Source organism: Enhydra lutris, unplaced genomic scaffold (assembly GCF_002288905.1).
Source record: "Enhydra lutris kenyoni isolate GAN:26980312 unplaced genomic scaffold, ASM228890v2 scaffoldscaffold24, whole genome shotgun sequence".
In the NCBI taxonomy this organism is placed as follows: Eukaryota; Metazoa; Chordata; class Mammalia; order Carnivora; family Mustelidae; genus Enhydra; species Enhydra lutris.
In genome coordinates, this window is record NW_019154108.1 from 1,727,681 (window position 1) to 1,752,410 (window position 24,730).

General features: G+C 45.7%; 1 protein-coding gene across 2 annotated transcripts; it reads right to left on the minus strand.

Moving 5' to 3' along the window:
* Window positions 1-4,419: 4,419 nt before the first annotated feature.
* On the minus strand, window positions 4,420-24,042 carry LOC111150729 (solute carrier family 19 member 2). 2 transcript variants are annotated; one of them, XM_022508295.1, is made up of 6 exons: window positions 23,845-24,042; window positions 17,048-17,635; window positions 11,386-11,608; window positions 9,510-9,702; window positions 8,775-8,916; window positions 4,420-6,793 (listed from the first exon to the last, which is right to left on the minus strand). In XM_022508295.1, the coding sequence occupies exons 1-6, from the start codon at window positions 24,040-24,042 to the stop codon at window positions 6,665-6,667; spliced, it is 1,473 nt and encodes a 490-aa protein (XP_022364003.1). In that variant the 3' UTR covers window positions 4,420-6,664. The 2 variants fall into 2 exon arrangements, with proteins under 2 accessions (XP_022364003.1, XP_022364004.1); XM_022508296.1 differs by lacking the exon at window positions 17,048-17,635 and having other exon boundaries at window positions 4,653-6,793.
* Window positions 24,043-24,730: the final 688 nt, after the last annotated feature.

The window sequence follows — 24,730 nt, forward strand, 5'->3', positions numbered from 1 at the left end:
TTTATTTATTTATTTGACAGAGAGAGTGAGAGAGTGCACAAGTAGGGGGAAGAGAAGAGGGAGAGAGAGCAGCACAATTCCTGCTGAGCAGGGAGCCGGCTGTGGGACTTGATCCCACCACCCTGGGACCCTGACCTGAGACGAAGGTACCCGCTTGACCCACTGAGCCACCCAGGCTCTCCTAGAGATAATTTTTTAAAACTGCTTCTACCATAAGCCAGAGGCTTCTACTCATCTGAGACTACTTTAGCTCCCACTTAGAGTCCCTGTTTAGGCTGGAGTCTTTTCTGCCACTACGCACATCCGCACATCCTATGTTTTGAAGTGGATACGGAGGAAGGACTTTGGGTATGGAATGGCTTATACTTAAGGAGACCAACATGAAAAGAAAAATTCAGGGTGGGGAAGAGGGGATCAAAAACTGTAAGTGGGAGTTAACTGCAAGAGTTGGAGATAAGAACAGATCTTTAAGCCAACTTGGATAATCTCCCCCTGTGGACCGAGTCCATAGTGCTGCACCCCCGTCAACAATCGGGGAGCATCGCGGCTCGGTGCTCCGGGATTCCCCGCATCCTGCGGGGAACGAGGGTCAAGCCAAGCGGTTTGATATTTGAAGGAAGGGGGAGGGGCCTGAATGGAGAAAAAGGAGAAAACGGAGAAAATGGAGCTCTATCACACGGACGAATGTGCTCAGAGGCTTTAAGATTTTAAGTACTAGGGGCGCCCGAGGGGCTCCGTGGTTAAGCATCTGCCTTAGGCTCAGGTCACGATCCCGGGTCTTCCCATAGGGCCCCGCATCGGGCTCCCTGCTTGGAGGGGGTCCTCCTTCTCCCTCTCCCTCTCCCCGTGCTTGTGTTCCCTCTCTCGCCGTGTCTCTGTCAAATACATAAAAATCTTTAAAAATAAAAAAAAAAATAAATTTTAAGTATTAAATAGTTTTTGTTAACATTTCAGCATCTGGGGCAGAATTTGCCGTTTTCTTAACCGCGACTCTTCTGGCGTGTAGGATTTTCCTCTGGGAAACGCTCCCGCCCCTTTACTTATTTTAAAAGAAGGCGCTTTCAGACGTTTTCAAACGCCCCGGACGGCGCGGGACGCCCTTCCCAGCCGGAGACCTTCCCCGAGGGCTTCCCCTCACGCTGGGGCTGGGCGTGGCCTTCACAACGCAAGTCTCAAAAAACTGGTCGACTGCAGCCCACCGCTCGGCCCCCCAAAGCCCCGGTCCCCTGCCCCTGCGCTGGGGCGGCGGGAACCCGAGCCCGCAAGACGCCCCCAACGCTTGGGCCTGAGGCGGTGCGCAGGCGCGGCGGGAGGGGGGGCGGGGCCCGGCGTGGCCGCGGCAGAGAAGCCGCGCGCTCTTCCCGCCGCAGGTCGGCTTGGGATCGAGAGCCTCCGGCGCTAAGGGGGGCCGGGAGGCTGGGCTTCTGGTTTCCCGCCTTTGCCTCGCCCTGCACCCACAGCTCGTCCCGGGGGACCCTCACGCCCCTGCCCTCAGCCGTTCTAGAGCGGCCCCGCACTGCATCCCTCCGGCAGCTGCTGGCGCCCGGCCGGCCTCCTTCCTCTCTGGGCCGGGGTCTGAGTGGGCTCCCTCCCGCGCCGCTTGTCACTGCGGTCTCGCGCCTGCAGACTTGACCGGGGTCCGGGTCGGGGGCAGAGAACGAAGCGACCAATGTGCAATGCAGAGTGGGATTCAGAAGCCCAACGCGACTTCACTTTACAGATGCGTGACCTTGGGTGGACATTTACACTTTTTAAGCCACCTTTGAAATATGGACATTTAAAATGTTAACTTAGTAACCCCGGCAGTCCTGTTTCTTCCAAGGCCGTGAGTCAGAAAGGTCTTCCTCACACCTAACCACTTGAAATGGCCATTGGACTAGAGATTTTAGGTGGTTATTTCCCATAAAATTCACCGTATACTCTGCTGCCAGATTTCATCTCTTGAATATAGATTGTCCCCTCCAATTAATACACATTAGATAATGACTCCAAACTGTCGTTCCAAACTTTGTCACCACCCCTTTCTCTACCATCAGCCCTTGCTGATGATACACATTTGGGCCTCCTAACTTTAGGCCTCTTTTCTCCACTACAGTTTCCCTTTCTAAATTTCTGTTAAAATCCTACCGATCTTGCAGGGCCAGCTCGAATGCCATCTCCCTCAGAGAGCCGCTTAGATTTCCCCAAAGTCCTCGTTCTCTTTGACACAAGGCTTTTTAATTCTTAATGGGAGATGGTTAATGGTACCTGACACTCCCTTGTAATACAGTTGGGCATCTACATTATCCTCTCTACTTATCACCTAGTTTTAAATTCCCTGAGAGAAGGAAATTATGACTTTTTCATCTTTGTACCCCCAGAAGAGCTTTCCAAAATATAAATTAAAAATAAGGGGAGGGGGGCGGCTGGGTGGCTCAGTGGGTTAAGCCTTTGCCTTCAGCTCAGGTCATGATCTTAGGGTCCTGGGATCAGACCCCAACACTGGGCTCTCTGCTCAGCAGGGAGCCTGCTCCCCCCCCCCCCCCCCCCCCCCCCCCCCCCTCCCCCTACTGTGATATCTATGAAAAAAAAAAAAAAAAAAAAAAAAATCTTTAAAAAAATAAAAATAAAAATAAGGGGAGAAAGTGTTTAAAAGCCTGCCATTGTTTTCATTTTGATTGAAACACTTTAAAAAAGTTTCCTTGAGTGAAATTTTGAGATTCATAGCTATAAGTTAATTGTAAATAGAAGGATTAAGGAATTGATTTCTCAGCCCCCTACTCTGTCTCCAATGTGACAGATGCTTTCATACATGTTCATTTCCTCTTTTTTTTTTTAAGATTTTATTCATTTATTTGTCAGGGAGATAGCTAGCACAGCAGGGGAATGGCCAACAGTAGAAGCAGACTCCCCACTGAGCAGGGAGCCCGACACTGGGATCATAACCTGAGCCCAAGGCAGACGCTTAACAACTGAGCCACCCAAGAGCCCCACGTTCTTTCATTTCTTCACAGCAATCCTGTCAGGTTGCTGCTACCCCCACTAACCCATAAGGAAGCTATTTTCCCAGTGACACGGTAGAGCCTTGAGGGGCAAACCTCACATTCTGAACACCCTTCCATCGTATCAGCACTACTTATGGAAAAAGTCATTAGAACTACTACAAGATCCTTTTCCAGAACCAAAGGAGATCATGTTCACAAATGCCTTTTCCAAACTAGAACGTGTTACTACTCAAGGGTAAGGTATTAATTACAAGGAGGATGTCGTAAGTGGAACACACAGGTATCCAATCTCTATCATTTAGAGCACAAAATGCCTTGAATAAACCCTCCGGTGGAACGGATGTCATCAATAGGCATTTCAATCCTAACCTCTCAGGTGCATGTACTTTTAAAAAAGTAACGGCAGCAGTGCCTGAGTGGCACAGTCAGGTGACAGTCGGGCTCCTGGTTTTGGCTCAGGTCATGATCTCCGGGGCCTAGGATCAAGCCCCAAGTCACGCTCCTGCTTGTCTCCCTTTCTGCCCCACCGTCCACTCTCACTTTCTCTCTAAAATAAATAAATAAATGAAACTTTAAAAAAGTAATGACAGGGGGCGCCTGGGGGGCTCAGTGGGTTAAAGCCTCTGCCTTCAGCTCAGGTCATGATCCCAGGGTCCTGGGATGGAGCCCCACATCGGGCTCTCTGCTCAGCGGGGAGCCTGCTTTGCCCTCTCTCTCTGCCTACTTGTGATCTCTGTCTGTCAAATAAATAAATAAAATCTTAAAAAAAAAAAAAAAAAGTAATGACAGGGCACCTCCATGGCTCAGTCAGTTGGGCGTCTGCCTTCAGCAGTATCCTGGGACTCTGGGTTCGAGCCCCACATCAGATCTCTGCTAGGCGGGGAGCCTGCTTCTCCCTCTCCCTCTGCCTCCAGCCCCCCTTGCTTGTGTTCGTTCTCTCTCTCTGGCAAATAAATAAAAAAATCTTTTAAAAAAAGTAATGACATTTAGCTAGTTGTACTGGCAGGTAATGAATCTGTTACATATCCTTTATGTAACTTAATATTCATACGGCACTAGCATGTGTTTTACAACAAAAGATAAAAATAAGACATGGCCCCTGCTCAGAAGGCTTACAATCTGAAAGGCATTAAGATACAGGGGATCTAATTTCAGGGACAGAAAATTTTAAAAATGTTTTTGGTTTAAAAATGAGTCTTCCGTGATAATGAAACAGGTTTTAGAATGCGATATTAAAGGGAAGGTACTCCTTTGTATATGTGAGAAACAAGAGATTTGGTTTCTGGGACATAATGAACAAGTGATTCTCAGCTGAAGGCAAGAAGATGCTTCCTTTCACAATATTTTGGGCTGGAACAAAGTGGCTATTAAGTTTCAAAACAAGATGGCACCTTGAGCCCTTGATTTGACTGAGTCTCCTTTATTTGTAAAATTCAGTTAACATTGAAGGGAAGGTGGGTCTTTTTGGTTTCTAAAAAGAAGAATGCTTTAAAGAGAGATGAGAGGTACCAAGATGAGGACTAAGAAAAATAAACAGTGTGGTGTGGTGCTAAAAATAACAGGGAAAACAACAGAAAATAATGGGGAAGAGTCAAAGGCAAGGATCACAAAACAATGGGAAGAATTCACAGGATGAGAAGACTAAACAGAAAGGTCAGGTGAGGGAAGACTTAGTATGAAATTGACCCTAGGAGAAATTATTAAAAGGTTTAAATATGTAACCCAAAGCTCCTACTGAAGCAATAAACAAATTTAAAATAATTGTGATTAAAAGGAAAAACGTAATGTAAAATATTTATTCAATAAAAATAATTTTATAATCTATACAGAATTGAATAAAAAGTATAACAAATTATTTTCACTTCTTTGCAAAACTGCATACAGTACAACTTGCAAACTGGGCTCAGCGTTCTGTAAATATGGCCACATACCAGGATATGAACTTATTATCATCTTAAAATAGTAAAGGCTCCGGTTGGGTACCACAAACCTTGAATTAAAGTCCAGGGAAACATTGCTTTGGTAACATGAATAATTTGATTGTACCACAGTCGGTTTTATTAAAAAACATTAAATAAAATCCCTGGAACACCACTTTTCTACGTGTTTCTGAATAAACAATTCCCTCCATAGCAAAACAAAAGATACAATATAAAATGATAGGCTGTCCTTTTAGGACATCACTTCCCCTTCCCTTACTTAGTGTTCTGCTCTTGCCCTTGATCAGAAAGGAAAGTGAATGGAAAATGGCCTATATTTATCTTCTTTCATCTACTTCTAGAGTTCCCACTTATACTAAATGACTATATCAACTTTGGAATCTTGATACTATTATTCACACTGCTTACCTGTGTTATTCTAAATGAGTTAACCAAGGTTATTTTTCAAGATAAGGCAACAACGTCGGCTATAAAAAGGCTTTCATGTCTCAAATACACTAGCAGCCCCTCGGTTTACTAGTTACAGAATTCAATGCATACATAATAACATTTTTCGAGTACCTTGGAAATGAAATCACTAGCAATTTTTTATTTTCAGATATTCCAAGATGATCCATCCTTAGAAACAAAGGCAGATTTAATGTACAAAATGCAGGAATCAAGTCTATCCTAGTTCCTGTCCCATTGAAATAATTAAAAAGAGGCTCAGTGTGTGAAAAGGCCTTACAATAATCCAACATATCTAACTCCTGATGACATCTCTATCTTGGGTAAGAAGGACAAATAATATAAAAGCTATAAATAGGGATGAAGATATTTTAAAAAGGACTTTTCATTTTATTTTAGAAATAAAAGGGAATGTGAATACAAAATGGGCTACTTGTATCTTTAGCCCATACTAACTTTTCATCACTGAATTAAAAGTCCTTCATACCAAAGACCAAAATACAGGCAAACATACCATTAGTTTTCTGATTAGGTCTCTTCATTTCAATGATTAGCAGGCCTCAAAACTTGCCTTATTTTCTACCTAAATGAGCTTCTCCGGGAAACATACGAGTAACGCAGAAGTGTATTTCTAAAGACAACCTACACAAACACAAAATTGTCAAGATGGAAACAGAACATTCATACAATGAATTTTTTAAAATAAAATTAGAAATGACACACATTCCTAATACGACAGAACACCAAACCAGAGCAAATATTGCCAGTGGTTAAGAACAACTTTCATCTGTAGAAACACAAATGCACATGAGTAACAGAAATAAGAATTAAGCTGAACAGAGGCAGGTGCTGTTGGAACCTATTTCTATTCTGACCTGTAATATCCCGTGGCCCCGGGGAAGCCCCGTTCCACCAGGCCACGCCTCTGGCCCATCAGATAGACAGAAGTAACTCGACCTACCCAACACCAAACTCACTCGCTATCCAAAGTACAAACGCCATGTGGTTGCTCGAATGCTCTTATTACTTGGTTTTCAAAATCAAGTTCACTTCTGAATCAGAAGAAAGTAATCCTTATATTAGCTTTCATAAATAATCCATGAGATAAACTTCACCTCTGGCTCCTCTAAACAGTATCGTTACTCTAGGAACACAAGGTCTAGTCAGTTGGCTGCTTTGAAGCCTTAAAAAGCACATTCATAAATATACATCTACATATTAAAACATTAAATACATCCAGGCACAGTTGCTGTGCAGATTTTTTGCTATAAGAAGCAGCTTATCAGCAGTGTATTATGATGTGGTTACTTGAGAACTCAATTCTGCATCTTCTTGCTTTCTGTATTTCTTCAGAATATTAACTGTACCATTAGCCAGGAAAACCACAGCGATGAGTGCAAAATACCCAGCGTAGATCAGGAACTAAAGGAGATAGGTAAAGAAGTCATGGAGAGAATTATCAATTAGAAGATGAGAAGTTTTATTTTATATATGTGAACATAGCCTATAATTGAAAGTATATTCAGTTTCTCCATAAGCCTTCACAAAACCCTGTGTGCTCACACAACCTGCCAGGCTCTGACAAAAAAAAAAAAACGAGGCAGCAGAGCATGGTGGGACTGAAGCTCTCTCAGCCTCAGTGCGGCTCCTGACTCCATGCCTTCCTAGCCATGTGACCATGACTGAAATACTTCATCTCTGAGCCCTGACTTCACTTACAACATGGAATTCACAATATTCCCTATTTTACAGGGTTGCTGGGAAGGGATGAGATCATGCGTGTGTTTATTAGCACACACCGCTGAGGCTGTCAACACAACTGTTTTCTATTTGTGTTGCTGTAGTTGTTACAAAGGAATCACAGTCTCTACCCTCAAGCTGGTAGGTAGAGAGCGACTAGCAGGCCAAATTCTGAAGACGAAGAACTTCCGTTCTTCCCCAGAGGAGGGCAGCAGAAAGTCGGCCAGATTCCGTTACGGGATCACTTTCCACTTTTCATATGGGTCTTCTCCAGGCTAATATTTTAATGTGACTGTATAGTTTATCAACAGCTTCATCATCATCATCATCATCATCATCTTGAAAGAACTTATGAAACAACCATCTGCTGGCTCGTGAGCGCAATACGGGTGCCGCTCTAAGTCTTCGAGCCAGGTTCTTTAAAATTTGGATGCATTTTCCTATAGGAAACCTGTTGATTAACTACGGCAGTTAAGAGTTCAGCACAACCTACACAACTCGAGATTCCACCCACTATTTCTATCACAGGATGACAAGCACTTAGTTTCTCTCCTACCCTCCATTCCAAATCTAAGCACCAAACCCTTGAGAGGTCTTCTCAAGGTTTTCACTGCTGGTGGTAATTGGGGAACACAGAGAAAGTGGTGAGCTCCCACTCCTCTGCTCCCCGCACCCACCTTTCTGAGGCAGCATGATCCAGGGAGGGATGATCAGGCTTCAGAGTTAGAAGCTGGCTTAAATCCCAGCTTTGCCACACTATTATCGACCACGAGACCTTAAGCAACACTTTACGTTACATAACCTCTCAAGGACTCGTTCTCTCGATGCCCAAGCCTGACAACAACCCTGCATAACTCTAAAGGACCACGTGGCCCACGAAACCCTCAGTGCACATCAGCTACTATGATGATCATTTCTTTCTGTTTGAGCTCTTGGGGAAAAACAGTTAAAGACTGCTAACACGGTGGGCCTTTGTATAGTAAGAACACTAGTACCTCAGTATGGAGGGAGTCATCCAGGCTGGGATGGCTGGGATGGGGGAGGGGGAGGCACTTTTTGATTCAACTGCCCCTTTTGCCAGAGTACAGAGCAAGGCCCACCTACAACTCACAACACACGAAGGCATATGCGACAATGCGCTTCCTGAATGAATGCAAGGACCCACAGTCCCTGGGCATGTGTGCAGCTGTCTCCTCGATGAGTCACTTGTGAAGAATCTTCATGCTATTCATCAATGGCAAGTCATTACCTTGGTATTTGGGTGAGTGGTACTTCGGATAAAGGAGGAAGGAAACATAAAGAACTGTGAGATGAAGCAGGGCATCTCAAACACCAGAGGCAGGGTTCCACGCACAGAATTAAAAACGGAGGGACATACTGGATGAGGAAGCGGAAAAGCTTGGCCTGGAAGGAAGCAGCATTACTTCTTGGCTCTACCAGGCTGTTAAGTTACACTCAGAAATGTTCTAAGTCCTCATCAAAAATATGATGGTCCCAATATCCTCGAGAAAGAAAAGAACTAAGGATGGGGGCTGACTGAAGGCAGGAGGGAACACGTCCACTTCTCCTATCTGTCTCTACCGTTTGAATTTGCTTTCATCCAGCTCCACATTGTCACCCTGATCCAGTGACAACACCTTGAGTGTCGAAACAGAAATCTTACCTGAGTGGTAATGTCTAAGCCAAGGCCGCTGGAATCCACCACGATGAGAGTGAGCAGTGTCTGTAGGGCCAGAGCAATGAAGGTGTTCACACCAAACACAAGGGCATAGCGCTCCATGCTGAGGTTAGCAGCAATCTGAAAACTTAAAAAACCAACCCACAAAAGAATGAATAGGTAAGAATCACTTCCGAGGTAGTTAGAATGTTTACTTCAATTATAAAGAGGAGCCCTTCTTTCTACTGTCCTTTCCCTTCCCAAGCAGGTGAAAAGCCCGTTGCTGCTAAGTGGTGTAAACCTCACGCAAACATCAGAGCAGAGCAGGAATATATGAACAAGGAAAGCAACGAGCCTCACCTAAGTGCTTCCTCGGGATAAAAACATGCAATACAATGCTTCCTCCTGTTTGCTGCCTTTTTTTTTTTTTTAAAGATTTTTTATTTATTTGACAGAGAGAGAGAGAGATCACAAGTAGGCAGAGAGGCAGACAGAGAGAGAGAGAGAGAGAGAGAGAGGAGGAAAGCAGGCTCCCCGCTGAGCAGAGAGCCCGATGCGGGGCTCGATCCCAGGACCCTGAGATCATGACCTGAGCCGAAGGCAGAGGCTTAACCCACTGAGCCACCCAGGCGCCCCCTGTTTGCTGCTTTTAACTAGAAATTTTCATTTGTTTGTAAAGAAACCAAAAGAGTTTATACTGTCACAAGTTTTCCAAATGCTTCTTTGACTCCAAATACATACGTTGCTATGGTGATGAGTAACATGTAGATGATTCTGAAGATGACATAAGACGTGTAGCAAACCCAGATGTTGTGCACCGTATCCATGACGTACACGGAGGCAGCAATCAGCAGGGAAAACAGAGACAGCATCATCTCCCCCCACGTTGACCAGGATATTCTGATGTAACCCACTGCAAACACGGCAACGGCACCTACAAAACCAAACAGAAAACCCACCTATTTATTTTGCTAAACAAATGCTCTTTTAATGAATTAAAAATTCAGCTTAGATTATTAAATTTCAAAACCTTGCAACTTACAGGGGAGCTCAAGGAGCACCTGGGTGGCTCCATGGGTTAAAGCCTCTGCCTTTGGCTCAGGTCATGATCCCAGGGTCCTGGGATGGAGCCCCGCATTGGGCTCTCTGCTCAGCAAGGAGCCTGCTTCCCCCTCTCTCTGACTGCCTCTCTGCCTACTTGTGATCTCTGTCAAATAAATAACTAAATAAATCTTTTTAATAAATAAATAAATAAATAAATAAATAGGGGAGCTCAAGATTAGGGAGGGCCTTGAAAGTGAGGCAGAGAATTTTGGACTCGATGGAATAAACACCATGGAACCACTGAGAGACAAGGAGAGACTGAATGAGAGTGTGTACAGAAATAGAAATATTTTTGTACAGAAATATGGAAAATCATGGGATGTCTTCTAAACACCTTAAGAAGTCAGTCAACATGGGTGCCTGGGTGGCTCAGTTGGTTAAGCATCTGCCTCTGACTCAGGTCATGATCCCAGGGTCCTGGGATCAAGTCCCACATTGGGCTCCCTGCTCAGCGGGGAGCTTGCTGCTCCCTCTGCCTCTCTCTCTGTCTCTCATGAATAAATAAATAAAATCTTTTAAAAAATAAAATAAAATGGGAATGTAATACCCATTTATTAAAAAAAAACCCAAAAACAAAAAACAAAAAACGACTGCCTTCAGCTCTGGTCATGATCCTGGGGTCCCGGGTTGGAGCCCCACATCAGGCTTCCTGCTCAGCAGGGAGCCTGCTTCTCCCTCTGACCTTTCCCCTCTCATTCTCTCTCTCAAATTAATTAATTAATTAGTTAATTAATTTTTTTAAAAAGGAAGTTAAGTAAAAAAATTAGAAAGGGGCAATAGAATATAATGGTCAAGGACACAGCCTCTGAGTTCAAATTCTAACTTTACTACTTACCACCTAACTGATCTTGGGCAACCTGTTTCCCTAACTATAAAATAGGGATAATAACCGCACCTATCTCAGGCACTTTGTGAGGACTGAGTGAATATACATAAGTCCTAAGAATAGCATTTATTGCATGTTAACACTTAACATTAGTTATTGTCATAAACTTCTATATATTGTTTCAAAGTTTCACGTCAAAGCATCTAATAAATACAGAGATAATGGAAACCTGAAGAAGAAAATTTTGAAAATCATTCCACTAGGCTTCCCTAAAGGATATAAAGAATTGAAGTGTGTTAATCATGCTGACCCATTACTTGAACACTGCTAAATTTCTTCGTAAATTACAAAATCAAAACTCAAAATAAAGAAATCATTCCTTGGGGATGCCTGAGTGGCTCAGTCGGTTAAGCATCTGCCTTCAGCTCCGGTCATGATCCCAGGGTTCTGGGATCGAGTACCACATCGGACTTCCTGTTCAGAGGGGAGACTGCTTCTCCCTATCCCTCTTGTTCCTGCTGCTCGTGTACTCTCTGGGTCAAATAAATAAATTTTTTTTAAAAAAGAAAGAAAGAAAAAAGAAAAGAGATCATTCCTTGGGGTCACTTTGAATTTAGGAGGGGAGAGGAAATCTGATTATGGTTGACCTCATCACCTGAGGGGGAACTACCCACCCGCCCTCCTTACCCAGGAGGGTGGACACAGCCTCCACGCCCCCGTTGTAGATAGCAGCACTGCGAGAGGGCATCACTTGCTCCCACAGGCCCTGTGTGTAGTTCACCACTTGGAAATAGCTGCAGGTGGAGAGGGCCCACCACACAGACCAGCAGAGCAACGGCCGAGAGGAGTAACACTTCAGGAAGTCATTCCACAGGACCTTCAGCACGAGGAGACGGTCTGGCTGGGGATCCTACACAGGAAAAGGGGAAGAAAGCTCAAACACTAGGAAGGCAACCACAGGAAACAACTGTTATGGACTTCCTTTTCTATTTGACAGACATTTTTCTTTTTCCTGGTGAAAACCAACTGGCTGGTTATTTTTGTGCATACAAACAATATAGAGGTGAACCTCATTTTATTGTGCTTCCCTTTCCGTACTTTGCAAATATGTTTTTAACTTCTGGAAGGTTTATGGCAACCTCGAGCAAGTCTATCAGAGCCAGGTTTCCCACGGTATTTGTCACTTTGTGTCTTTGTGTCACATTTTGGTAATTCTCACAGTATTTCTAACTTTTTCATTATTTTTTTTTATGGTGGTATCAGTGACCTTTGATGTTACTACTGTCCTTGTTTTGGGCTGCCATGAATTGTACCCATTGAAGAGAGCCAACTTCATCAGTAAATGTTGTATGTGTTCTGACTGCCCCACTGACCTGCCATTTTCCCTCCATTTCCCTCTCCTCAGGTGTCCCATTCCCTGAGGCACAGGAACATGGAGATTAGGTCAATTAATAACCCTACAACCGCCTCTAACAGCAACTTCTGTAATTTTTAAAAATTTCCTTTGTCTAGAATGTTCTTCATTATTTTTCTATTCAAATCTTATCTGTCTCCCAAAGTCTACCTCAAATACCAGGTCTTTCGGCAAAGGAGAACCTCTAGATGTAAACAGAACCTCTGAGTAAGTATAGCTGGGTGTTTGCAAGGCCAAGTTACAATACCACTCATTTCTCAGCCCTGTTGTGCACAGAGGGAGACCAGTCTGTAGCCAAAACAACAGCTAGGATGGAAATTTCCAAGCCTAAGTTTGCTTCTTTTATTAAATGTTTTTGAAGGACACAATCCCAATACTAACTCTTGCTATGAACAACACACACTTTCATGATGAAAAGGAGCCTATCATTATCTCCTTAGCTGCTGATATTCCGTTATCCAAAACACAGTAAAAACATACAGAGTGAGCCTTAACTGATGGGAACAAATAATGTACATTTGTTTTTAGGAAAACAAAACAAAACAAAATGTGGATCAAGGAAGCATAGGTGCCATTGAGGCAGGTTTACAATTGGGCAACAGTGAAGTTCCAGCCAAACCTAAAAAGCTTCAAGGACTCTCTCTCCTGCTCCGGCCTGTTGTGCACTTATTCTGCTCCAAGAGTCATTCCTGCCTTAGCCTGGTAGCTTACTGAGCTCTCATTCCTAAACCAGAAGGGTGCACCCTTCCCTGTTACAGCTTAGTGCCCTTGAACTTGAGAGAAGTGTCATCTTCCCTGAAACAGTAGCCAAAGACAGGTCAACTCTTAGTAGGTTGTTAATGCCCTACTTTCTGGCTTAGCCCTAGATTCTGGGAATACAGCAGAGAAGTCCCTGCCCTCGCTGAGCTGACATTTTGGTTAAGGGAGACAGGCGATAAACACACACACGAGAGAGCTTACAGTAGGAATGATACTATGAAGAAAGGGTGGCAAGGGACTGTGGTAGAGAAAAGGCAGGCTGGTGAGAGTGTTGAAAGGCTTTCTGAAAAACTCATGCCTGAGCGGACACCTGAGTGACACAAAGGAACCAGCCATGAAAATCAAAATGAAGGGCAGTACTGACTGAAACCTTGGGGACTGAAGTTCTAAAGTGGGAATAAGCTTGATGTGTTTCAGCCAGTTTCACGTGAGATAAGGCCAGATTACAGGGGGATTCCCAGGCCACAATATGAGTTTTGGATTTTCTTCTACACACAACAGGAAAATATATGAGGGCGGGGGTAGGATAAGTAGGGTTTATTGCCTCAACAGTGAAGATTTAAGTCAAGGGCTGGTGACTGCAATTAAACCACTTCTATGACACTATGTGTTCCTAACTACAGAGGGGACTGGACAGGAAAGGAAAAGGCATTCGTGTGATGCCTGGGAATCTGAAGAAAAATGTACTTTCAGATCAATCAGCTCATCAAACTCAGCATTCCAGAGCTAAGGAAAGTTCAGGGATTATCTGGTTTCACAGTCTACAGTTAAGAGTAGCCTCAGTTAAAGAATCAGTGGTGGAATTAGTACCGGGTTCTGGAGACACCTTTCGTAAGGTTCAAAAAACCAGGGGGAACCAATTCGAACTGAAAGGTTATCTGCAGCCCCACAACTACCTACAGTGAAGGCACCAGGCCATTCTTGATTACTCAGGTATAATGATAAAGACAATAGAAATGGAACCACAGGGTGCCTGGGTGGCTCAGTGGGTTAAGCCTCTCCCTTCCGCTCAGGTTATGATCTCAGGGCCCTGGGATCAAGCCCCGCTCCGGCTCTCTGCTCAACAGGGAGCCTCCTTTTCCCTCTGCCTCTCTGCCTACTTGTAACCTCTCTGTCAAATAAATAAGTAAAATCTTTAAAAAGAAAAAAAAAAGAAATGGAACCATATATTGATTACCTACTACGAATACTCATTTGAGAGCCTTACTTTGCCTCTGAATTTAATACACGAAATAACTCTGTGAGGCAGAAAGAAAAAGGAGTAAGGAAACAAAGTCTCAAAGAGTTAAGTAACTTGCCCAAGATCACTCTGCTGGTTAAGTACTAGAACCTCGGTTTGACCATCTTCAAAATCCACTATGGTGTGCTGCTAGAAATTATATAAAGTACAAAGTGGAAACATTAATGTTTCATAGAGCTCAACACACACATACACAAAAGAATGCTTACTCATCAGTCTACAAATAAAAGTATGGGTGTGTTAACAGGTATCCTCCCAGTAATCATGTGTCAGGCCCTGTGCTAAAGAAGGGGCTTAATTTACATCATTTCTAACAGATGAGCAATTTAAAGTAAATCAGGTCCGACGCTAGGCCGAGCACAGAAGGAATCCTGTTTCCTATTTAAGAAAGAGAATCCCTCGCTGTGCTGGAGTGTCCACAGCAAGAGGCTCGTTCTGAAAAGAACTCACAGACACTGGAGGGTAACTGGTGGACGGGGCTGTCACTTTGACTTCCACTTCATTTTCCCTTTCCATCAAGTCAAGATCAAACCACCCACCCACCTACCTACTCTTCTTTACCATATTTACCACAATTATGATTTACACAGTTCAGTTGTGGGCTCTATCAACTTAAAATGGCACTGCGGTTCCCAGCATCCATATTCTGACTTCTTCAAGCCTGTCAAGAGAAACAGCACTATTTTCGCCCTGTACAGCTGCCAAGCAGCCCCAACAGCCTGTTCCATGCCAGCAGCACAGCCGAGGATACAAAGAACTGACCTGCATCTAACTTTTACCACACTGTACCCGACAGGACGGTTCTGACCCCATCGTGAAAGACCTTACAGCATAACGTACAGATCAAAGTGGATCTCATACATTCTCTTTAATGATGTTACAGGGTCTATCAGTGCGATCCTGCACACGTCACTCTTCTCTGTTCCCAATCCCTATCTCTAAAATGAGAGGGTTGATGACATCTAAAGTCCCTTGTAACTTTCAAATACTCTGACCGTGCAATGGCCTGTGGTCAGAATCACTTTCAACTCTAAGTTTCACAATTCTTCAGCATATCAAGTACTGACATTTTGCATGTGTATAAACAACAAATGTCAAGTTGGTCTAGGACAGAGTTCTTTAAATGTGGGTTATGACTCATTAAAATGCAATAAAATCAATGTAGTGGGCAGTGATCTGCATTGTAAAAAAAATGAAATGAATGAAACAAATAAGACACTATATTCATTACATTTAAATTAAAAAACTAAAAATAAAACTGAAGTTATTATCAAATAAATGAATTGAATGGAATGTATCAATAAAGTATTGCGCAGTAAAACCTTTGCTTCAGTTATATAGAAAAAACATACACACCTATGGGCAGAACTTGTTTCTATGTAAGATGTGTTTCCTACTCATGCTCAAAATGGTTTAAAACTTCCTGGTCTATACACATCTTCAGAAGTATGGCCAATGTCAATACTGAAGATATAGAAGTATTATGCAAATGTATATACATATTAATTTTAGCTACAGCCATTTTAACACATTTGAAACAGAATTTAAAAGGGGTCCTTATTCTTTTTTTCTACTCCGTAAGATCAGGTGATTTTAACTCTTTCCCCCTCCGTCAACTCTTTGTTGGCTTGCTAACACCACTTAACAAACTATGAAGGAATCAGCACTGCATTCTTACTTTATCCAGGTATGACTGATGCTACCCGCAGGTGCCCGAGGAGTAAAAGTGAGTTTCATGACCAGAGTCACCTAGGCTCAAACTCTTTGGGAGGATAACCTAAGTTGCAACTAGTAACGATAAGTGAAGAACAGGGGTAGGCATCAGAGAGTAATTAGATGCCACATGGAAACAATTTGAGTTAACTCTGGGTGGGGAGCCGAAAACCACCCATGTGGGTACTCTACTCTCATTCAGACTACAAGGCTTATGGACCCACACAGTAAGAAGGTTAACAGGTGGGGCGCCTGGGTGGCTCAGTGGGTTGGGCCGCTGCCTTCGGCTCAGGTCATGATCTCAGGGTCCTGGGATCGAGCCCCGCATCGGGCTCTCTGCTCAGTAGGGAGCCTGCTTCCTCCTCTCTCTCTACCTGCCTCTCTGCCTGCTTGTGATCTCTCTCTGTCAAAAAAAAAAAAAAATTCTTAAAAAAAAAAAAAAAAAAGGTTAACAGGTTATTTCCGAACACGTCCCTTGAAAGCTAAGACTAATTCAGTATCGCTGGAATGAACCTTGCCCCTCACAGAGTATAACCTGTTGGAAAGATAAGAAGCTTTTATAAAGAAGGGTGAATGAATGGGGGAATCAATTAGTATTCCTGGCTAGCCAGAACGTATGGATGGATTATTCTGATGCCGTACCTAAGAGACAATTTCACAGTCACGCTTTTAAATGTATTCCATCATCATCTTAAATTTTCCTCTTGTGATTGTCTTCCTCTGCGCTGTTCATTACTACCCCCCTCTGGGAAAGTGTCCCTTGAAAATACAGATATCACTTCCAGCACTGAAGAGAAAGTTAAGCTCCCAACCTTAAATACTTTGGGTTTCAATTCAGAACTGGAAGTAGATATTCATCATTTATTGGAATCATTTCATCTAATCATTTAGCAAAATTTTCTGAGTGCTCTCTTTATAGGCCAAGTACTGGGGATAGAGGTAAAGAAGACACAGCTCCTGCTGTGGCCTCTTAGGACACCTCTGACACAAGCAATGTCAGGCTGTGCAGTCTGACTTTGGAGGTCACTCACTCCAGGATAAAACACATTCATCATCCCTAATATAAATCAACCTTATCTTTAATCAGTGGATGAATGAACCACTGGACCAATTCAGGATAAAAACCTGAATCCAGATGAATATGAAGTCTAGCAAGAGGAGGTTTCCTGTCTGTTCTGTCACCACTGCTCCGCCAACCACAAGACATTTAAGGCTAAACTTACCGGCTCCTCCATATTTAGGGGTATTTTTGACTCAATGTCCTCCCACCCAGGAAGGTGGTTAGAAGCTGAGGTGTTGGTTACAATGCCGCCATTTTGTGCCTTGATGCCATTCATCCTCTGGCAAGTGGAAGGAACATGGTGAAAGAAAAGGCTCTTCTGTGGCATAGGCAGAAACCAGGCCACAGCAAAAGCCACAGAAACACAGGTAAGAGAGATGACATTCAGACTGAACAGGGACCAGCCTGCCACGGAGACGAGGATTTGCCCCAGGACAGAGCCCACAGTAAAGCCCACCAAGGTGGCACTCCGACAGTAACTTGTGACTTTCTGGTACATGTTCAGGTCTACCACACTGTAGATATAAGAGTAATAGGCAATTTCAGTGGCTGTGGCGATGCCATAGAAGAATTCCAAGAACTGAATGGCCAGCAGTCCCTGGGCGTAGAGCAGCATGAACCATGTAACAATAAGGCTGAGTCCCTGCAGCAGAACAACAGGCTTGTAACGGAGGTAGTCTGTGGCGAGGAACACTGGAAACAGTAGCACCAGGTAAGAGTAAGTCCATACTGGATAAATTTCATTGAAGACCTGAGAGAAAAAGGAAATTTAAAAACCCATTAGTGGTATCAATGGACCTGGAATATTTGTCACAATGTATTCTTACAAAACAACCTACCCATACCTCTAATAAATCATCTTTATCAACCAAAGAAACCTCAACAACAATTCTGATAACTGTTTGGCATATAATTCCTCGTTTTCACCCCATCATCTTTCTCTTAAAGTCTTCCCCCTTCATCAAGGCCTGTTTTGAAGCCATCCTGGTCTGAGCCAACTTTGCTGGAGCGGACAGTGTTCACGGCGCAGTCCTTGGAGCTCCCCTGATACCGCTTCGTGTGTGCCCATCCCCCCAGTTCCCACCCAGCACTGCTTCCTAACCACGGTTGCACATCTCCCATGGAGCTTTAAAAAATGTGCATGCCTCGCCAACAACGTCCCAGGAGATTTTTGTCTGAGCCAGAGCTGAGGACCACGGCCTTAGAGGGCAGACTTCTGAGGGCTGACTTGCTGGCCAATGCTGACCTGCACCCCCTAGCAACCAGTGTGCTGCATGGACCGTACTTGGCTCAGTAACTGTTTTGGAAACAGGTAAGTGGTTGCGAATGGTCATTTATTCTTCCTTCTAGCCCTAGAATAGGGAGCCTTGATGCTACTGTTTGATTAGGTTTCTCGGATTTTAAGTTTCATTGCTTTGAGGGAACAGGTAAAGAGGATAGTTCTGTCCTAGTCTTGACCAAACAATTATCTGTGGATGATAGGATTATAGGCAACTTGGGATGTCCTTCTTTCTAGCTTGTCTATAATATGAAAAGGACAGAAGTTTTGTTTTCTCTTTAATGCATTTTTAAAATTGGAATAAAGTAGAAATAATCTCTAAAATCTCTGAAAAATCTCTAATTTTTTCTAAAATAAAAAATCTCTAAAATAATCTCTAAAATCTTCCACCAGACAGACTCCCCTGGGATTTCACCCCCATCATTCGCTGTGTGATTATCCACAAGTTTTTTGTTTAGTTCCCTTTAGCCTTCCTCTCCACTACCAGTTTAAGAGGCATAAACCCTACATCACAGGGCTGCTTGTTGCAAGGATTAAAGGACAGGATAGATACATGCAAATCACTCACTTCCTCTACTTAGAGGTTAAGATTGAGAACTGAAGCTGAAACAGACCCTCTGGGACAGTATGAATGAAGTAATTCAGCTGACCTGCCATCCCCATTCTTCCAGGATCCACCACTGTAGGAGACCCCCTCTTCTTTTACTGCTACCGGTGTCTAGCAAGGTCCTGCAGATGTATGTAAGTTGGTTTTTTAAAAGTCTAGATCACTGGCCCAGATCTTTAAGTGCTTGCTGAAAGGCAGCCTGGCTAACAGGCTAACTACTTTGCCAAGGAGCAATCTAACTCTAGACTCTGACAATCTAAGGCCAAGGGCAACTTTCTTTTTAACTATCATGTAGGCTTCAGTTCACCGAAATGTAAAACGGGCTAGTCAGGGTCAGGGTTTAGAGGAATAATCCGGTAACTGTTATTGTAAAATCTTTTGCCAGTGCAGAGCGTAACTACAAAAGTAGAACATAATCTGAAATATAGTCCAGACTTGGTTTCTGTTTTTGACTGGCCAGATATCAAAAATAATTTGTCTAACATTCTCACCTTCATGAATTTTAGCCCAATTTGTATTTGTACAAATCATTTAGCAATCTCCACTGGATCAGGAAATTTCTTGCTCCTGAATATGGGTACGAAAAGAATAATCAAGAACCGTAGAAATGATTGTTATTTAAAAGTGTGTAAATTTTAGCAACTGAGGTCAGGCACCACCACGACCTAGGACACCTCAACAGAAAACCAAGGGGGACAGGGTACCTTTGAGATAGAAGCAGTGACTTCACAGCGGTGTTCATTAACAACTCCCCACTTTTTCTTTTTGCCCCTGGTTTTACAGATAGTCTCCTCTAGTTTTCTTTTTTTTTTTTTTCCCTCTAGTTTTCTTAAGTGTGAAACTGCCTCCTCTGACTCCACTCGTTTCACCTTGGCATTTTCCCCAACCTGTTTTTCCCAACACTACACTCCAAACCATTAGCCACCACGCCTTTGCTTTAGAAAGAATCTCCGTCACTTCCTTCAGTACCCGACGTTCTCTTGTTCCCAATGCTCCCTTCAGGACTTTGACTTCTTCACTCCCACAATATTGTCTGTACGTACACATGTTCTATACCTTTCGATAACGGCTGTCCCCAAATGATTAACAGCTAGGTTTTCATTATAAAAAACTCATTGTTTAATTATCAACTTCACGTGCTTATATTTATGAGATTCATTCTACTCCTAACAGAAAACCACAATTAAGGTAACAAAGATGAGGAACAGGAACCTGGCCAGACCTGCAATGCCTGGAATAAAATTAAGGGAATAAAATTAAAGGTGGGTGGGGGTGATGGGGAAGAGATGAGTTTTCTTTGACTCATTCGAAATAAAAAAACCTGACTTCTCTTTTATGAGAGAGAGGTCACCCCAAGATGAATGTCCCTCTCACGATGTTATCATTGCAATAGCAAAGGTCTACTGACTTACCACCCACTATGCGAATCGCCTTACCAGCTCACTGCATTTAATCCAAACAACAACCCTAAGAGGTAAACGCTTTCATTACCTCTGTTTTACAAACGGAGGAAACTTGGCCTTACAAAAGGGTTAAGCAAGTTTTCCCAAGTTCTCACAGCTAGCATTGACAGAGGGAGGATCGGAACCTTGATACTCTGATTCTACCACAAGAAAATACCTCATTTCTTCAACCAGAAAACTCTTGTTAATCATCTGCTATGTTCCGGGGCTACTGCTAGTGCCTGCAGCAGCTTTTCAACCCGTATGAAAGCGCCTTATAGGGCGTTCCGGAAGAGATAAAGACCACACAATCTCCGGAGCTTAGCCACTGGATCTCCAAAAGAAGATCCATTCTTTTTCAAATGCCACCACGGACAAACTGTTACACCAAAATAGGTTTCTCCAGCAGATACTTTTAATCCTAAAGGGAAACCTCCCACAAGACAAAATGTGCAAATTACAGACTATTGTCCATACTCTGGACAATACCCACTTATCTCAGGTAAAATCTGCCCTGTGAGCAAAGGGAACTGATCTTATCGAAAAGGTGCCTTTTACCATTCTTTGGATCAGAGCTTGTTTGTGCTTTCTTCTGAGATACAAAAGTCAAGAGAAAACATGTTCATTTCAAGCTCTAATTAGGATTTAGACTTTATTTTAGAATCCAGTTTCAATTAAACAACTAGTTAATAAGCTCTTATTTGCACAACACTTTAAGCTGTGTGGATTACAAAAAATAAAATAAAGTCTTAGTTCTTCAGGAGTTCTGAACCTAATGAGCAATATATATTCATACGTTATTGATAAGGAAGATAGGAAATACGGGGTTACTTCTTTGAGGTGGCCCCTGAAGGAGGACAAAGTTAGGGTTTAACAGAAAGGTACCAACAGATAGGTATGAGAAGCTTATTCCAAGCAAGAGATCACAACTTTGAGTACAAACTGGTAGGTGAGAGACTGTGAATATGCTGGATTTATGACAAGAAGATTGATGTGGGGACGCCTGGGTGGCTCAGTGGGTTAAAGCCTCTGCCTTCGGCTCAGGTCATGATCCCCGGGTCCTGGGATGGAGCCCCGCAACGGGCTCTCTGCTCGGCAGGGAGCCTGCTTCTCTCTCTCTCTCTCTCTCTCTCTCTCTACCTGCCTCTCTGCCTGCTTGTGATCTGTCAAATAAATAAATAAAGTCTTTAAAAAAAAAAAAGAAGATTGATGTAAATGGCAGGTGGGCATGTAGAGGAAGAAGGCAAGGAGAAGAAAGATGTAGTGGGAAATAAGGCTGTTAAGGAGGTTAAGAGCCAAATTCTGTAGGACTCTGAATATCAGACAGAATAGGTAGAAAGTTCTTTTTTTTTTTTTTAAATCAAAGAAAGGTAGTGAATGTCTGTCAAATCACATGCTAAAAAAGAAGAATAAAAAACTGTTGGAGATATAAAGCTCTATTTTATTAATTGTTTGGCTTCATCTGTCAGAACACATTCCATTTTTAATGTGTTTAAATCTTAGAAAGTATGTGTGTGGGGGTAGTGCTGGGTGGCTCAGTCTGCTAACGGTCTGCCTCTGCTCAGGTCATAATCCCAGGGGTCCTGGGATCCAGCCCCACACTGGGCTCCCTGCTCAGTGGGGAGCCTGCTTCTCCCTCAGCCCACCAACCCCCACTTATGCCCTCCCTCTTTCAAACAAATAAATAAAATCTTAAAAAACAAAAAACAAAAAAAAAAAAAAAAAAAAAAAACCTTAAAAATGGTACCTGGAACAGGTAATCATTTTTTCCTGAAATCTAAGAAAAAAATCCTTTGAGGGTGCAAAGATAGAGGAAATTCCGTCCTCCTTTTCCTTCTTCTGCCTTTAGACTCGGTTAACAATAGCTCCATTTAAGATGATCTACGTAGGCCCTTCTAAAGTCTTACAAGTAAATACACACTTAACACAAACAGCACTGACCATGACCTGACATTCACTTTGCCTGAAAATCATTTTATTAACTGTCCACTGGTGAAAGCAAGCATTAGGCCAGGAAGGAGAACAAGCTGTTCTATTTATTTCTGTTTTTAGATATTTTAGAAACCCAGAGTTCCCAAGAAGGTGGACAGAGCCATACTGTGCCCGAAGCCCAGGATCAGCCAAGGTCCAAGGTCCTCCTAGACAAACGACCTCCTCTCTAGACCACTCGATTTCTTTTCAAACTCGGCCCTCCTCCTCCTCCTCTTGCAGTAACAGAAATCGTGCTCTGTGTTTGTTACATAATCAGCCAGTATTTACCGGGTCTAGCACCCCTGTTCTACTCCAGTGCCATCGAAGGGGAACGAAGCTAGAAAGCTCTCTGACTGGACAGGGCACAAGATGACACAGGACAACTCCCCGGCCCTGGGCAGGTGACAAAACAGATCGGCGCAGCAACAGCCGGAGCGCGTTTCCCCCCAGGAGCCCCTCTCTCCGGCCAGGTGCCCGCCCCGTGCCGGTCACATGGTCGTTCCCATCAGCAGCTCAAGGATCACTGCGGCTTTGGCGACTGCACCGCAGGAGCAAGTGCTTGTCTCGGAGTCACTCTCGTATTCTCTGCGGTAACTTTCCTGTAAAATCGCTCGTTCCCGGGGGTAAAATGCAACCCGTGTTAAAACTCGGACAGGAATGAGGGCCGGCGGCGGTCTCCGTCGGGGGTCCTTCGGCCTGAGAAATGGAAGACCTTGAACTGGGTGAAAAGCAATGCCACCTGCTGGAGTCGGACAACGCAAGAAGACCAAGCGGAGTCGCTAGTCTAGGGGCGCACGCTGACCTTCCACGCCCTGAGTGCCCTTGAAAGCGGACGTGGGCAAAGCGAAAACAAGCGGGACTGGGAGTCACTGCATCGTACTCCGACCCGCTTGCAGGGACAGTGCGCGGCTGTCCCGCGGGGCGATGACTAAGACAGGAAGGAGACTGAGTTTATGGGGGGGGGGGGGGCGCTCACGCGGTAGGAAGGCACGGGGGTCAGCAAGTCCGTGAACCAGGCCGCACCCCCTCAGTAATCCAAGCAAGTTAAGGGGTGAAGCACGGTATGGGGAGAAGACGCAGCCGCGCGGGGACATGATTCTTGCAAAAACCACGGGTTCGGGGCTCCTGGGGGGCTCAGCTGCGGGGCGTCTGCCCTCGGCTCTGCTCACGGTCCCAGGGTCCCGGGATCGAGCCCCACATCGGGCTCCCTGCTCGGCGGGAAGGCTGCTTCTCCCTGTGCCTCTGCCCTGCTTGTGCTCCCTCTCTCGCTGTCTCTCTCCGTCAAATAAAATAAGTAAAATCTTAAAGTTTTTGTAAGCGAGGGTTCCGCAGCCCCTGGCTGCCTACTCTCAGGCAAGAACCAGATACTAACTCGCCCGAGCCCCAAGGACAACGCGCGGCGCCCCCTCCCGCCGCCCGCGGGAACTGCAGGCCCGCCCGAGCGCCCGCGCCGCGGCCTCCACACGCCACCTCAAGCCCACGCGCCGGGCCCCGCCGCGCCCCAGCCCCGCGCGCCGCACACGCCGCCAGGCCCGGCCGCCGGCGGGAAAGCGCACCGAGCCGCCGCGGCTGCGGGAAGGCAGCGCCGCTCTGCAGAAGGCGCCCGGCGCTGCTCCTCCCGCGGGCCGCGTCCCCGCCTCCCGCCGCCCGCCCGCGCCTACCTCCTGCTCCGTCAGGTTCTTGTCGGGCCCCAGCAGGTAGGGCGTCAGGAAGGGCTCGGACGGCCGGAGGCTGGCGAAGAAGCCGTAGGCGCACAGCAGCGCGGTGGGCAGGAACCAGCCCCCGCGGGGCACGCGGGCCGAGCGCAGGAGCGCGGTGGCCGCCGCCGCCCGCCGGGACCCCGGGCCGGGCACATCCATTCGCCGTGCGGAGGCCGCGGACCCGGCCCGGCGCCCGTGCGCGCCCGCTCGTCCTCCGCCCGCCGCAGGGAGGCTCTGGCTCCGGCGCTGCCGCGGCGCGGAACGCTGCAGTCGCGAGCGGCGCCCTTCGCGGCGGAGCCAAGTTGCGCTCGGCCAGACGCCGCCTCCGCCGGCAGCCCTCCAGTGGCCCCGCCGCCGCCGCCTCACAGGCTACCGCCCGAGCGCGAACGCGAGGCCCGCCCCCCTCGCCGCCGCCCCCGGGCGCGCAGCCAATCGCAGCGGACGCCTGAATCTGGCTTCTCTCCCATTGGTCGCGGACTCCGAAATGCGAGGCGCGGGCAGAGCGCGGGCCGGCTGACATGCGCCGATCTGCGGGGCTCGGCGTGAAGCTGTGGAGGACGCGGGCTGGGCATCCGGGCTGGCCGGGGCCGTGCGCATCGGTCAGGTGGAGGCCGGGGCCGTGCGCATCGGCCAGGCGGAGGACCCGGGCGCACGCTGGCGGGCGACTCGCCGTTCCTCCCTGAGGACCCGCCGCCGCCCTCCCCCGCCCGAAGAGAAGGCGCCGTTCCACACGCGCGCTCTCCCCCTCTGTCAGCGTCCCTCCGGGGACTGTCCGCAGCCCGCACGCGAGTCCGGGCGCCCGGGCCCCGCCGAGCTGGAGCCGGGGGCGCGGGAACGCCGGAGCCTT

Bases quoted from the DNA above. Each gene is read 5' to 3' on its own strand.
- LOC111150729 (XM_022508295.1), bottom strand. From the start codon at position 24,042: ATGGATGTGCCCGGCCCGGGGTCCCGGCGGGCGGCGGCGGCCACCGCG. The intron at 11,609-17,047 runs GTAAGTTTAGCC...TTTCCTGTGTAG, and splicing joins CCCTAAATATGGAGGAGCCG to GATCCCCAGCCAGACCGTCT. The intron at 8,917-9,509 runs GTATGTATTTGG...TGGTTTTTTAAG, and splicing joins TTACTCATCACCATAGCAAC to TTTTCAGATTGCTGCTAACC.